At 43.1% G+C, this 15,741-nt stretch overlaps 1 protein-coding gene across 1 annotated transcript in view; it reads right to left on the bottom strand.

Annotated features, from left to right (window-relative positions):
• LOC121958183 overlaps positions 1-10,659 on the bottom strand; it is a 37,123-nt gene extending 26,464 nt beyond the window's left edge. The window contains exons 1-6 of the mRNA XM_042507053.1: positions 10,396-10,659; positions 4,894-4,962; positions 2,756-2,780; positions 2,641-2,658; positions 1,959-2,081; positions 326-400 (exon numbers count right to left, since the gene is read on the bottom strand). Of these exons, the coding sequence (XP_042362987.1) occupies positions 326-400; positions 1,959-2,081; positions 2,641-2,658; positions 2,756-2,780; positions 4,894-4,962; positions 10,396-10,425 (340 nt within the window). The 5' untranslated portion in view covers positions 10,426-10,659. The remainder of the gene's footprint in view (positions 1-325; positions 401-1,958; positions 2,082-2,640; positions 2,659-2,755; positions 2,781-4,893; positions 4,963-10,395) is intronic.
• Positions 10,660-15,741: the final 5,082 nt, after the last annotated feature.

Below are 15,741 nucleotides of genomic sequence, written 5' to 3'. Positions count from 1 at the left end.
AGCTCATTCAGATGAGGAAGTGTTAAAACGCTTTCTGTTCCCATTCTCTGCTTTTTTAAAAGCCTCCACTGACAAAAACAGTGCTTTTTGTTTGCTGAACATGTGAGCTGCTGGTCTACTGCTACCACAATCATACCCCTTTCCCACCAAAATTTGCATGTGCCACAGGTTTTTTATAAGGTCCCTTTCACACTAATTATCATACTATCACCTGCTACTAGTAAACCTGTGAGATGTTCCAAACTGGTGTAGTTTGCCTCTTGTTGAGATGTATCAGAGGGAGAGAGAGGTATAACATGAACCAAGTTAAACACACTTTACTAACCTATGATTGGTTGTTGGTAGATGTCATGCTTGGCTGTGGCATCTGGATCAATCTTGATAATTGAGGGAAAGAAGCCTGTAGAGGAAAGATGACAATAGAACAAAAGATTATTACACTAAAACTACTCAGGACAGCCCACGTTACTTCATCTTAAACTTCAAATAAATGCACAATATAATAGTGACAATGCAAACTGTTAATAACTCTGCGCACTGTTATCTTTACCAAGCCTTACCAAAAGGCTTAAAGGCTTTCAATAAACTTAGTTAAACTTTGCATTGTCTAGAGGGTTTAAAGCTGTTTGGACCAAATGGCCAAACTTGAAGGCGTGAGAAAAGAAAGCTGCTGTCAGTAGAAACACTGGATAGTGACAAATAATTTTTTGAACCTGTTAGAACTGTGCCATGCGTGTGTGTGTGTTACACACGCATATTTGTCAATTTAAAAAAAAACCTGAAACTAGAAATGCTTCACAAGTCGTGTAGGTGACCTCATCACTTTAACTGAAGCTATGATGCCCAGTGCACCAGGACTGGGAGTCACTCACACAAGCACTAATCTTACTCATTTTTCATTTCTCAGAAGATGAAGGACCAGGAGTTGCTGGATGAAAAAATCGTTAATCGAGTAAATGGCCGTGTTAGTGTTGGTGACATATGTTGTGCAAGGTGAGAGATGTAGTTCACTGAGTGGTTTCACATATAAACTAAATCGTGCAAACGATAAACTGTGACTTTCTTGACCCACAAAATGATAATATAAATTGATAAGCTCGGCGGTGGCTCAGACGTAGAGTGGGCCTGTTGGTGGTTCGATCCCCGGCTTCTCTAGTCAACACATCAAAGAATCCTTGGGAAAGATACTGAACCCCAAACTGCTCCAGATGAATGGTTACTAAGTAGCAGGTGGCATCAAGCACGTTAGCCTCAGCCACAAGTGTGTGATTGTGTGTGTGAATGGGTGAATGTGACATGTAGTGTTAAGTGGTTGTAAGACTAGAAAGGTTCTTTACAAGTGTAGTCCATTTACTGTTTACAAATACATGTATTTCATGGCACAATTCAAAAAGTATCAAAAAATTGTTGCTGTTGATGGCCATACATATTTTTTGATTTTTTTCTGATATAAGGTCCCATGAGGGCCACTGGAGGGGGAAGGACTTTGCCTCTCTATAGCTGCAGGTACTAAGAAGTTTTTAATCTATTGGTTGTCCAAATATAATCTTGTCAGATTATATCTACGGCCAAAAAGAACCAACCCCAACTTCCAAACTAAGTTTGAATATACGTAGTTAGCAAGAATTAACTGGGTCTTCTGTGTGATCTGTCTTTATATAAGTGGGAGAGTTCATTCATATTTGTGCTTTTTTAGCTAGTCTTCAGCTATCAGGCCCCTCTTCTGTGGAAACATCTTCTTCTCTTGGACTGGGAGACATACACCGTCTCCTCATTTAAGAGTAGACTTAAGACGTCCGTCTTTGATAAAGCTTCGAGTCAGGGCTGTCTCAGGCTTGCCGTGAAGCAGGCCCTTCTCACGCAGATATAAGCTTTGTCTGCTGAGAACCTCCTCTGACACACTGAGCTCCTCTCTCCATCCCTCTCTTCATTTACAAACATTTATACTTGTTACTAACTTGGATTCTCTCGTGGAGGTCTTGTGCCTTCTTGTCTTAGAGGTTGCCATGGATCGTGGTAGCATCTGGATCGTGGGTTGTCGTACTGGCTGCTGCTGTGGTCGTGCCTGATGCCCACTGCTGCTATTTATCATTAGTCATATTTCTACTGCTATTACACATATGATTAATATCATTGCACACATATACTATGCTATATGAATATATATCATATATATTGACATGCAGCACTACTGTTGTGGCTCATATTTTTATTATTGTTATAGTTATTGTTGCAGTGCATCTCTCTTCCCTCTGTGTATCATTTCTTTCATATGCATTACTGTTATTCTGTTTATCTGCTCTGTATGTACAACATCCATGGCACGTCTGTCCGTTCTGAAATGGGGATCCCTCCTCAGTTGCACTTTCTGAGGTTTGTTCCATTTCTTTTCCCATTTAAGATTTTTTTTAGAGTTATGCCCTTATTTAACATATGTCCAAGGACAGATGGTGTCATACCATCAAGTACTGATTATTGATATTGGGCTGTATAAATAAAACTGAATTGTATAAAGCTGAAGTCAACGTTAAAACTTCTGAGCTTCAGCTAAAAATACATGCACTGATGGGCCTTTGCACAAACACCACCAGTGTTGGGTCCAGAGTCACACTGAATGTAAACAGGAGGAAGCGGGCTTACCATAACCCTTGAACGTTCCTAAAAAGAAGTAAAAAAAAAAATTAATTAGCTGTGCATAAAATCATAGAAATCAAGAAATTAAATGTATCTGAAATGTCGAGGGAAAAACAATCACCTTTCTGGAAGATGTCTGCCATTTTCTGTTGGTAAAGCAGAGGACACAGAGGTGGTTTATTAATGCTGGTGTTAAGCAGTAATGTATCCCCAAATAACAAGTAATGATATCACAGTTACCGCCACAGCAAATAACTCATTGCAAACTTACTTTTGTTGTCCCCGCCTCTCCAATTTAAAATGTAACAACCAATCACATCCTCAAGATACATTTTTGTTATTTTCGAGCATTCATGTCACAAAATCTCCCCTTGCATTGATTTTGTCGGGCAGAAAGATGACAGAACATGGACTTTTTCCACTGCAAAAAACACTACGTCAAACCTCCTAAAACACCAACTATGACCGACAGCACAATGTAAAGCTCGTGGGAATACGCCCCACCAAAGATGAGCCCTCAGTGGCTGTGGAGGACGGCTGTGGCTCTACACCAACTAAACATTGGATTTCAAGCATGAACTGCAGGCTACAAGCAACAAGGACCTTGTGCATTGAGAAAAGCTGTTCTAAACTGCTGTGTTTGCCCACATAGTTTTTAACAAAGTGACCATCCTTTCTTATGCACAGTTGAGCCTTTCGAGATTGAAGTCGAAATTTCAAGAATAAAGTCGCAAGGAGAGCGGAAAGCCACGCTGGCCTCTGCGTACTTGCCCGGCGAGGGCTGCTCGTGGCCGGGGTGATGGCGGCGGGGAGGCACCCCCCTCCTATCTCCCAGGGGAAGGTCCGAAGAGCCGCACCGACCTCTCTGTACTTGCCCGGGGAGGGCAGCTCGAGGCCAGGGTGCTACTACCGAGGCTCCCCGGGATGAATTTCCTACGTTTTCCCCTCCCCCTCATTACTACCAGCTAACACATAGTGGTGGCTGGTGACAGGCCCTTCAGCCCGACTCTACAGAGTCGCAGAGTCAGGCTCACCCTGACCCCGGCCTGGCCTCCGGGACCCCCGCCTCGATCCCAACCCACCCTGGGGGTCTAATCTCACCCCCACTGCCAGCCGTGGCTACCTTAAGAGAGTCAAAGTTACTCCGGCAGTTTACCCGCGACTGCATTGAGGGACCTCTGCCCGCCCTGTGTACCCCTGGCCAGGTCACCCTGGGCCGGGCCTCCGGACTCCCGCCTCAATCCCACCACGCCCTGGTGGTCTCACCTCCCACCACTCTGTGGTGGCTGGTGGTGGTGAGGAGGAGGGGAAAACGTTGGAAATTCATCACGGGGAGCCTCGGAAGTAGCGCCCCCGCAACGGGCAGCCCTCCCCGGGCAAGTACACAGAGGTCAGCGCGGCTCTCCGCTCTCCTTTCGACTTAAATCTCGAAATTATATTACAACTTTATTCTCAACATTCCGACTTTTTTTCACGAAATTTCAACTTTAATCTCGTCACTTCGACTTTAATCTCGAAATTTTGTTTCAACTTTATTCTTGAAATTTCGACTTTTTTCTCAAAATTTCGATTTTATTCTGGAAATTTAAACTTCATTCTCATCATTTCGACTTTAATCTCGATTTGCCCAAAAAAAAATTCTCCATCATAAATGGCCCCAATCCATTTCCGTATGTTTGTGTGTGTAAAATTATAGTATAAGAATAAGAATGTATGACAACTGTTGACAGGATGTGGTTAAAGCACAGACACTGCACCCATATGGCAGAAAGATGCGAGAAGACGACCAAAACTATTTCCTGCCTGATGAGTCAAAAAATGAAAAAAGGAAAGCAGAACTAGTTCCACTTGGTAAGCAAAACTGTTGAAGCATAACAAGAGATGGTTAAATTTGTGTTTGTTATGCAATATAAAATGTAGTTTAGCTGCTTACAGGCCAAAAAAAAAAAAAAAAAAAGGAATTCACAAGAATGTTCGAATATTTCATCACCATCATCTTACCAACACTAGACAGCATCCGCTTTTCTGATCACCTAGACAGTAAAGTTTAAGTGTGTTTTCCCCAGCAGGCCAAAGATGTGCAGTTTTGTTAATTTTCTAACATGCTTGTGCTTATGCCATCACAAGCTCGGGGGGTTAACAGTTGCCAAAACTACTTCATCACCCAATCTGTTTTTTTGTTTTGTTGGATGAATGGTTCAGTTGGAATTTTCTGCCAAAACCAGAAAAAAAAGAAAAATAATGTGGTTAAGTGCCCACCTTTCGATGATTTGTTGATATCATATGCTTCTTCAAACCACCCACTCTGGTATGTTGGGTGAGGCAGACCTACAAGAAGTACACAAAAAAAGGTGCATCAGATCATCTTGCAACTTGTCCTGTTATGAAACCAGTGTGTCATAACAAGAAGATTAATGACACACAGCTACAGGATAATGGTGAAAGCCCACACTGAATGTGGATAAAGAATGCATTATGTGTACTGTCAGATTCCATCATTATGTTCAACGAATCAAAGAATAGGACAATACTCAGAGGGGCTTACACCATGCTGGTAGAGTCGCAAAGGAAGAGTGTTGACCATGATGTTTACTTAGAACAAAACAGTATAAAAGCATTTCTGTATGTGTTCTCAGTTGCTCTGCAGACAAACTAATAAAAGTCTCTTTTTGGAAGATCTTGGCCTACTGTATAGTGTGCTTTGTTAATCTTCACATCCTGCTGATCATATTTTTTGTAAAAGGGCATCCTAATGCTCATTGAGTGTTCATTGTCTTCTTCTAGAAATGTAGGTCAATTAGGGTAATAGGAGGTCGAGGAAAGGTTTGGCAATGATTCTTGATGGTTGTGTGTGTGGCCCGAACATCTTGTATGCTTCAGTGTATGGCAAAATACCCCATCTGAACACTGGGAGTCACATCAATGAACAACTGTTCAAAAGGCCAGAGGTCATCCTCATAGAGAGACAGGGGTTACCTCTCCCTCCATTTAGGAAGTGGCAAAGACTCCCATCTCAAGTACATATAAAAACTCTATTCACTCATGAAAGCCAGGAGATGTAGTTAAAAACTGTTATAGCAGTGCAAAAACACTATCTAATAGTGATTTTATGTCAAGATGCCATTAATTCATTTAAATTTAAACACTTTGCACATTTCTTCCATAGGACACTGTGCTTTATCTAATATTTTTAGCCACCTTTCTGTTTTGGAGAAGACTTGTCTGAAGTGTTCTTGAGGTTAGGAATTGTGCCATTAATTCTAAAACCACGTTTTCAATTTTTCCAAAATTTCAGTCATCCAATGGCAACCAGAGACCCCCTGCATTTTTTACACTCGTAGTCTCGTTTATTAAAGCGTAACCTGCACAGTTAGCTGTTTAAACTCACAAATATACCACTACTCTTTTCTATCTTGATTGATCAGCTCCAAGTATATCTGTAATAGTCAGACTGCATTCACTCACTCAGTGTAATCAAGTAATCATTCACTACAAACACTGATTTCCTCCCGGGTCACTGACATGAAACTGCTCTGAATGCAGGTCAGAGACGGTGTGGATTGAAAACTACCATCCCCCTGGCATTGATTACATCACTAACATCACTGACGTAATTCAGGTACGGCTCTTCCTGAATGTCTGTAGCAAGTATTATAGCAATCTGTCTCATAGTTGTTACATTTCCATTTATGTGGACCTCACAGTAATGCTAGAGAAGTAACATTTATCCTCCTGGAACCACAAATTCATCCTGGGGGATGTTTCTACCAAATTTCCAAGTCACTGAGCCGTCTCTAAAAGAAAAAAACAACACAAGAACGGCTAAAAGCCTGAAACTAATGTTTGAATTCATAGTTATGATGTGATACACACAAGGTTGGAAATTAGCACCAGCCAAATGCAGGTAAAATGTGCAAGTGGCTGCCAAATTTGCTTTATTCACCAGGCACAAAAACAATGGTAATCTTTTAAGAGGCTGTTAGATTTTGGAGACAAAAAATGTAATTTCCAACCCTAGATACACAGTGGTGACAGGTAGCAAAGAGGAGATCTCAACTAGAAACTGTCAAAATCCACTAGAGTAAAACTATAGTTTTCCTTTAAAATTGTTGTACAGATGGTAAGCCGAAGTTCCACTTTTCACTTACTCACCTAATTTTTTCACAACCTCCATCTACTGTTTAATATCCCTTTCTTTTTGATAATTTTCAAACCAATCAATGAATTTCTCCCTTTTCTAAATCCATGACAGAGTCATCTCTGTCGTATGTGTCACCAATATATTCACTTTTCCATATCTGCACATGTAACAGCATATATTTCCATTTGTTATCATCACTTAAATTTTAGCTTGAGAGTTTTAGTCAGTCCTGGGCATCTAACCAGATGAACCTCTGAACATCCTGCTGTCAGGTCAATAAAGTTTCATTCCTACGCAATGCTTTGCCTTTGCCAAAAGAAGCTGCAGCAGAAGAGAGGCTTCTTGTGTCAGAGGTGGTCTCCGTGCAAATGGTTTGTCTACTGATACAGATGCTCGTCCTGTGTGTTTGCCTCTCTGTACAAAAGCTGCTACACTCCCACGACAACGGTCTTTCACTGCGCCACTACGATGCTCCACCTCCTGCAGCCTGCACCTGGATAGGTTTAGCATTAGTGGTCTCCCGTCTAGGTTGGACCCTGGAGACAAGATCTGAGTCATACCTGTGCAAAGGAAACTTAACTGTGTCTAGTAAAGAAACAATTTATAAACAAAAACAATATTACAGACACACATGGCTGATCATCTGATGCATTTTTTTAAAAATGCAGCAAACTGTCCATAAAGTGAAACAGCAACAGCAGAAGTGTCCCCTCACAGTCTGTGAGTTGGGTGGGTTGTTTCATGATGCTGCCGGTCGTCCTCTGGCATCTTTCAGTGCAAATATTTGTCATGGTGAGACCGTTAGCTTCCTGTCGTAGAGCCTTCGTATTGGCAGGAGACCTGTTGCTCTACTTCGTAGTGACACAGGATGTCAGGATGCTCTCATTGGGACCAGATGGTGGCAGGGTAAAAAGATATATCAAACACATTGCAACCTAAAAAACATCTGGCTTCAATTAATTCTGCATAAACAGGTTCAAGAGCAAACAAACTGTCATTAAAAGGGCACTCCAGCAATTTTTAAAACTCTAATGTCTTCTGTGGCCCCTCCCTGAGCTACCACCTTATCGTGGTGGAGGGGTTTGCGTGTCCCACTGATCCTAGGAGCTCAGTTGTCGGGGAGGGGAGGGACCAGACAAAGTGTAGCTCACCGGACCCTGATGATGAACAAGACGAATGGTCCAGAGTTTCCCTTGCCCAGCCTGGGGGTCGGGCTCAATGGCGAGTGCCTGGTGGCCGGGCCTTTACCCATGGGGCCCGGCCGGGCACAGCCTGTAGAGGCGACGTGGGACCTCCTGCGCATAGGCTCACCACCCGTAGGAAGGGCCATAGGGGTCGATGCCGTGTGAGTTGGGTGGCAGCCAAAGGCGGGGACCTTGGCGGTCCGATCCTCGGCTGCAGAAGCTAGCTCTGGGGACGTGGAATGTCACCTCTCTGGTGGGGAAGGACCCTGAGCTGGTGCGCGAGGTTGAGAAGTTCCCACTAGATATAGTCGGCCTCACCTCGACACACAGCGTGGGCTCCGGAACCAGTCTTCTCGAGAGGGGATGGAATCTCTTCCACTCTGGAGTTGCCACTGGTGAGAGGCACCGGGCAGAAGTGGCAATACTTATCGCCCCCCCAGCTCGGTGCCTGTACGTTGGAGTTAACCCCGGTGAATGAGAGGGTAGCCTCCCTCCGCCTTCGGGTTGGGGGACGGATCCTGACTGTTGTTTGTGCCTATGGTCCAAACAGCAGTTCGTTCCCTGTATGACCGAGTGCGGACGGGATGAGAATCCGCACCTCCAAATCCGAGGCCATGGTTCTCAGCCGGAAAAGGGTGGAGTGCCCCCTCCAGATCGGAGATGAGATCCTGCCCCAAGTGGAGGAGTTTAAGTCCCTTGGGGTTTTGTTCACAAGTGAGGGAAGGATGGAGCGGGAGATCGACAGGCGGATCGGTGCAGCGTCTGCAGTAATGCGGACTCTGCACCGATCTGTCGTGGTGAAGAGGGAACTGAGCCGAAAGGCAAAGCTCTCGATTTACCGGTCGATCTTCGTTCCCACCCTCACCTATGGTCACAAGCTTTGGGTAGTGACCGAAAGAACAAGATTGCGGGTACAAGCGGTTGAAATGAGTTTCCTCCGTAGGGTGGCTGGGCTCTCCCTTAGAGATAGGGTAAGAAGCTTGGTCATCCGGGAGGAGCTCGGAGTAGAGCCGCTGCTCCTCCGCGTTGAGAAGAGCCAGATGAGGTGGCTCGGGCATCTAATTAGGATGCCTCCAGGACGCCTCCCTGGTGAGGTGTTCAGGGTCCCACCGGTAAGAGGCCCCGGGGAAGACCCAGGACACACTGGAGAGACTATGTCTCACAGCTGGCCTGGGAACAACTCAGGATCCCCCGGGAAGAGCTGGACAAAGTGGCTGGGGAGAGGGAAGTCTGGGCTTCCCTGCTTAGGCTGCTGCCCCCACGACCCGACCCCAGATAAGCGGAAGAAAATGGATGGATGGATGTCTTCTGTGGAGCTTTTTCAAGTTAAAAAAAAAATTAGCATAAGTAGCAGAGTAACATAAGAGGAATTGTTTGAGCGTATTGGAGCTTGACCCACATGAGAGACTCTGCTAACTTTATGGAAGTCCAGTACCAAAATGCTGGAGTACCCCGTTAAAGAAAAACACTGAATTTGCTAAATTACTTTTATAAATCTTTTGTTATTTCATGCACTTTAGTTTACAATACTTACGTGGATGGTTGTCCAGTAAGAGCTCTTGTTACAGAGGACTGGGAGTATCTTTTTTTTTTTTTTTAAACTAAAGTAGGCAGTTTTATTCTGGTGTCATTGGGTAAAATCCCCATTGTGCTGAGCCCTCCACACCACCTCCACTGTCATGTACGTGTTCATACAAGTCCCTGCAACACAACACTTTCCCACAGTTTCTGTATGAAGTAAGTTAAAAGTTTCTGTATGGGCTAAGGCCAGAGAGGGGATAGCTGCAGGAGGAGAGTATTCTCAAAATTTTGCATTTTTTTTCCCCTTTGCAGAAAACTGCCTACTCCCAGCTGCGAGGCTGCTCCAGAGACAAGCTGTCTGTGAGAGGTCACTTCTGGTGGCTGCAGTCTGAGTCAGATCCACCTTTTCCTCCTCCACAGCTAATCCTTTTTTCCCCAAACATGGTCCCTTCTGACTCCAAAAGCCCAAAATGTGAAACCAATGTGAAAGTTGAGTCTGTGGTTTGACTCTCTTTACGCAGAGATTGAGCATCAGGGCAGCTACTAAACCCCCTCTTTCTGCCCTCTTTGCATATTGCTTTGCATTTGCATCACGTGACCAGGCGTGAAGTTTAACACTTGATCGTCTGCCTCTCGCGTGGCATGATCGAAACAACCGTTTAAGACTGTTTACGGATCCGCGGAAACCCTGCTACAGTCCCTTATTTAAAAGTCTGGTTGAGTAATTGGTTGTCTGTGTGGTTTGTTGGTATGAGAGCTCAGATGAGCCTAACACACTCACGCATAACACACACACACACACACACACACGGACACAACACCGGAAAAGGTAGAGTCTGACTAGTCAGAATCACAGTAATCTACTTGTTTCTCCAGGCCGAAAAATACGGCTGACATGAAGCCACAAACCCATACCTGGCATCCAAAGTTGATGTAAGACTCCATGTTTAGAAGTTACAGCCTCCGTTTGCAAAACTAGTGTGATTTCTCTCCAGACAGGACAGGAGCAGCAAGTCGTCCTGAGCAAAACTTCACCCCGCCCAACACGACCTCAGAGAGGGAAGAAAAACTCTCGCGTGTAGACGTCGACGTAAAACTTGAGCCCGCGTAAAAATTAGCCAGACCAAAGTGTGTTGTCTTTCCCGCCGGGAGAAGAGTCCATATCACTGCTGTGATAAGGCATCAATGTGCTGCAGCTGTGGAGGTGAAGGGTGGAGACTGCGACTCCTCCTTCCTCCTCTCAGCCAGGGCCGGCTCTACCCAATTTGTTTTTTTTTGGGGGGGTTTTTTTTCTCAACAGAAAACACTAAGTGAGGGCACCAGTGGGCATAAAATAAAAATTATTTTATTATTATTTTCCCTCGAGGCCAAGGGGGACTGGTGGCATGGCAGCGCCCCTCCAGCAGATAGCGCCCTATCTATCTCAGCTCATGACATGTTGACTAGACTGAAGTAATGAGTGTGAAAAGTCAAGTCACATTTACTTTACTAGTATTTCTATTTTATACTAATTTATTCTTCAACTCCACTACATTTCACAGGGAAGTATTGTCATTTGGGACACTTTGGTAAATTAATACGGTGGCCATGAAGGTGAAAACACAACATCTCAGCAAATACCACAACATTTCCAAGAACACTTCATCACTGGTGTATTGTCGTATATGTATTGCAATATATAGTATGTATTGTGGTATATGTGCCGTATTGTGCTTTGTATTGTAGTGTATTGTGGTATATTTATTTTATTGTGCCTTTCATGTTTGTAGTGTATTGTGGTTTTATGATGTTTTGTAACTCAGAAATATTGCAGATGATGGTTTGTACATCACTTTGACAGGCACAGTATTTAAAGGGTTTCAGAACACAAATACCTGGGCATCTGGTTGGATCAGAAATTTCATTTAAATGTCATTATTGACATACTTGCAAGTAAATTAAAAAAAAAAAAAGGATACCCCAGAAACAAATTAAATTTAGGAAATAGATTATTGGGGCCATCTTTTTATCAGTCCTGGATTACGGTGACGTTATCATTAGCCATGTTTCTGCCTCAATTCTCACTTCACTAGACTCAGTTTATCACCCTGCACTCGGATTCATGACTGGTAATAGTTACTCCACCCATCATTGCATTTTATATGATAAGGTGGGATGGGCACCTTAATTTGTGAGAAGGGATATGCATTGTTTCTTTTCATTTATAAAGTCTTGAAATGTATTTAGAATTTATATTTAGAATTTATTATCATAAATTAAAGCTATAGTTGGTAAGTTGCTTAAACTGTCACTATATTCTGAAAGGAGTACATGAGACAGATGTTGGAGTATGTAAGTATATGATCCAGTGCTCATGTTCATTATGTTGGAGTATGTAAGTATATGATGCAATGTTCATGTTCATGTTCATTCCTTATTTCCTGTTTATTCCTTATATGGTCATGTTTATTCCTTACAAGAAGACAAGATATATTATCGCAATAACTCAATGTTCTGGATAACAGTTTAACGTTCTGTATGATAATCTAACCTTTGGGGTCAGTGGTGTGAGTGAAAGCATCACGTGAAGAGAACTTGATATGTGGAGATAAGAGGAGGAGATGCGCAGAATGGATGTGGGTCAAAAGGGCGTGGATGTGTGGTATCTGTGATGTTGTTCAACAGGATACCCAGCAGGGAAAAACAATTCCTAATAAGGGATTGTCCTTGAAGTTGACCAATCCAAAGATGATGCCATGTCGGAAGGGGAGCCAGATAACGAGGGGAGCCAACCAGAAGATGACTCTACCTTCATTCACATTTCCTCATTGTAAATAGTATAAAAGACTGGATCAGGGAAAGACAGGTTGTCAGAATGCAGGCTGACTCGCTGATTTTATCGGCTAGGGAGAGCCATTTCTGATCCAGAGCTCTGTAAACTGCTCACTGCTTGCTTGAAAAGATTCACTAAAGGTTTGAACTTAAAAGTCTAAATTCTGTGTGGACATTCACTCATTTGCTGTTTATTGAGTTGCTTTAAAGAATTCTGAACATAGCACTCACCCTGGGAGGGTGAGAGTTTTTTTCTATTTGCAGCAACCAAGAGGAAAACTCCTTCACGGATAATCTGTGAAAAAATGATGTACCTCCTCCTTTTCCTACTGCTTCTAATAATAATAATAATTTGGCAGAATCTACCACAACAGTGTATTTTAGTGTATACTGTTTAGCTGTAAAATGAGAAAGTTGGTGGAGCGGAGCTTGGCACATTGCTCGACAGTATCAAAAATGGTGGCCAGGTCACAAACTTTCCCATTTAACAGCAAAACAGCAAAATACGTTTCTGAAAACATTTGAGGTGAGAAATAGAAAATGCAGTAACAGAATGATTCATGTTTTATCTGCGCTGCCCGCCCCAGCACCTCTGTGTCCTGACATTGATCCTACAGGATTTCATTGTGAGGTGTATTATGCTCTGTTTCTTATGGTTCTTATTTTGGTCAGGCGAGGAGACCTCGAGGTCAGAGGTCTAGGGATGGTTAGGCCTGGGAGCCAGATGTGCAGAATACTGGTGCCAGGCTTAAATGACATGGACTGCAGCTCCTTGTGGGGTCTGGTGATTGATCACAGTAGGTGAGGAGTTGTTTTACTGAAGAAGGTATAGATGCCTGTACCTATTGTTGGAGTATGTAAGTATGTAACCTAAATCTCTGTAACTGAACAATGATTCCAGCTAAAGTGTGATTATAATGCTAGGATACGGAACAAGTTTCATGTGACATGAGCCCTTAAGGCTCTGTCCAAGCAAGGCTAGAATTGTTATGCAACTGCAAGAATGCTGAAACTACCGTTAGAGGAACTGAAATGCTACTGTATAAATCATTTAGGAGTGTCATGTGAAGGTCACCCATAAACAGAGACAAGAAAGAGGAAATATTTAATGTATATATGAGACAAAAAAAAGAGTGTGGGTGTCTGGTCTCTGTGACTGAGTTCAACAGGTCATGCAGAAAAGGAAAAAACAACTCCTAAAAAGGGACTGTCCTCGAAGTTGACCAATCCAGAGATAATGCCACGCTGAATGGGGAGCCAGATGACGAGGGGAACCACCCAGAAGATGATTCTACCTTCATTCACATTTCCTCATTGTAAATAGTATAAAATACTGGACAGGTTGTCAGAATGCAGGCTGACTCGCTGATGTTATCGGCTAGGCAGAGGCATTTCTGATCCAGAGCTCTGTAACTGCTCATTGCTTGCTTGAGAAGATTCACTAAAAGGTTTGAATTCTAAATTCTGTGTGGACATTCAGTTATTTACTGTTTATTGAGTTGCTTTTAAGAATTCTGAACATAGCACTCACCCTGGGAGGGTGAGAGTTTTTTCTACTTGCAGCAACCAAGAGAAAAACTCCTTCACTATATAAGAGACATGCATGAGCTGTAAGAGAGAGAGATTCGCATTGATCCCGAATCCTCTCCCAGGCAGACCATGGTGCCTGGTGGATGCTGAAATTCGTTGAAATAAATTGATTCTTATGCAACCAAGTCAGTGTCGGCGGAGGTTTCTTCATCATCTACACATCATTGCTACTTAAGAAACAACAACAACAGTTCAAAACAGAATGGCCCTTGATATGTCATTAGCTGAAAAAGGGGGTGTATACATATGTACATTCCCAACAACACTGCTCCAGATGGCTCAGTAACCAGGGCCCTGGAAGGACTTAGGAGCCTGTCGGAGGAGATGCATGAACACTCAGGTATAGATAATCCACTGGGAGGGATTTTTGATCAATGGTTTGGGAGGTGGAAAGGTTTGGTAGTGTCTGTGTTTCTGTCCCTGGTAGGCATAATGACTGCACTTGTGTTGTGTGGATGTTGTTGTATCCCATGTATCAGATCTTTGTTTGAAAGTGTGATTGTCGCTGCCATCGAAAAGAAGGGCCCCCCAATACCCTATCTGATAGTTCAAGTCGAGGTGGAAACGGTGGCTCTGTTGGGGGGAAGAGGGTGTGAAGAACTGGGCAGTGACACAGAGGCTTAGAGTGATGTTTAACCCTGATTGATTAGTTTTGGTCTCGTTTTCATGAGACCAAAAGGGGGACTTGTAGATAAATGCAATGGTGTGATGCTTAATAATGATGATTGTAGTATATTGATTGGACCAGATTGGACCAGAGTGCCTGTAGTGATAAGAGGAACAACAAGTGTCTTCATCCTGCAGGGTGAAGATAGGGGAAGTGTTGTGCTTTGTGTTGCAGAAAACAGTTAAGACCACGTGCAGAAGAAGGTCACTTGGAGACAGTGAAGAGGGTGGAGATGGAGTCAGACCAATCGAACGAGGAGATCTACCTACATTCATAAATATTCACGGTATTAGCCTATAACAGGGGTAGGCAACCTGAGGCTCTAGAGCCACATGCGGCTCTTTAGCCCCTCTCAAGTGGCTCCTGTGTCTCTGACTAAAAATTATATGCGATTATTTTTTAAAAGTTTTCATTCAGTTTTTCAATTGCAAAAACATGTAGCCTTTACACAGAATATGAAAATGTATTTTATTAACTAAAATATGCATCATATTTCTGTGGCCTTGGTGCCTTTTCTGCTAAATTTTGCCAAATTTCAAAAATGGTGGGCAGTCCTGGATCAAAAAAGCCTGACTAGCTATGGATTCCAAATCCAAGATAGAAGAAGTCTCAGAGGAAAGTTATTAGTGCACAGAGATAATAATAACAGTGCATGGATAGATCTTTTAATTTCTACCACCAACACTGCAAAGGTAATGTAACAAAAAATAATAAACAGTGGTAAAACATATTGATGAATGCTCATGTAGAGCCATTAATAATATTGACAGGCTAGTTTGACTATATGTGTTGTGTTACCTGCGGCTCCAGACAGGTTTTTTTTGTTTTGGGCCAGAAGTGGCTCTTTTGATAGTAAAGGTTGCCGACCCCTGGCCTATAACAACTGGGTCAGGGAAAGACAGTCAGTCAGACTTCGTGAACTGACACATTATTGTTTGTCAGGGATAGGAAGATCTAGACCCGGAGCTCTATATGCTTTATTCATTTACTGCGAAATAAAATGGATGATTTGAGACCGAACACCTTCTCCTATCGCTTCATTGACGAACTCCCAGGACTAAAATGAGCCATAGTCCAACAGATACTCAGAGGATGTCCAAGGAGTAGTGTCAGTAAGAGGGGCTCTTACCCACAAGAGAAGGAGTCAGAGTTACCAACTGTAGCTTTAAGTTGATGCAAAGTTTAAAAAGTGG

This window comes from Plectropomus leopardus, chromosome 18, assembly GCF_008729295.1.
Source record: "Plectropomus leopardus isolate mb chromosome 18, YSFRI_Pleo_2.0, whole genome shotgun sequence".
NCBI lineage: Eukaryota > Metazoa > Chordata > Actinopteri > Perciformes > Serranidae > Plectropomus > Plectropomus leopardus.
The sequence above is the reverse complement of the archived record's forward strand: the minus strand, read 5'-3'. Positions and strand labels throughout refer to the sequence as shown.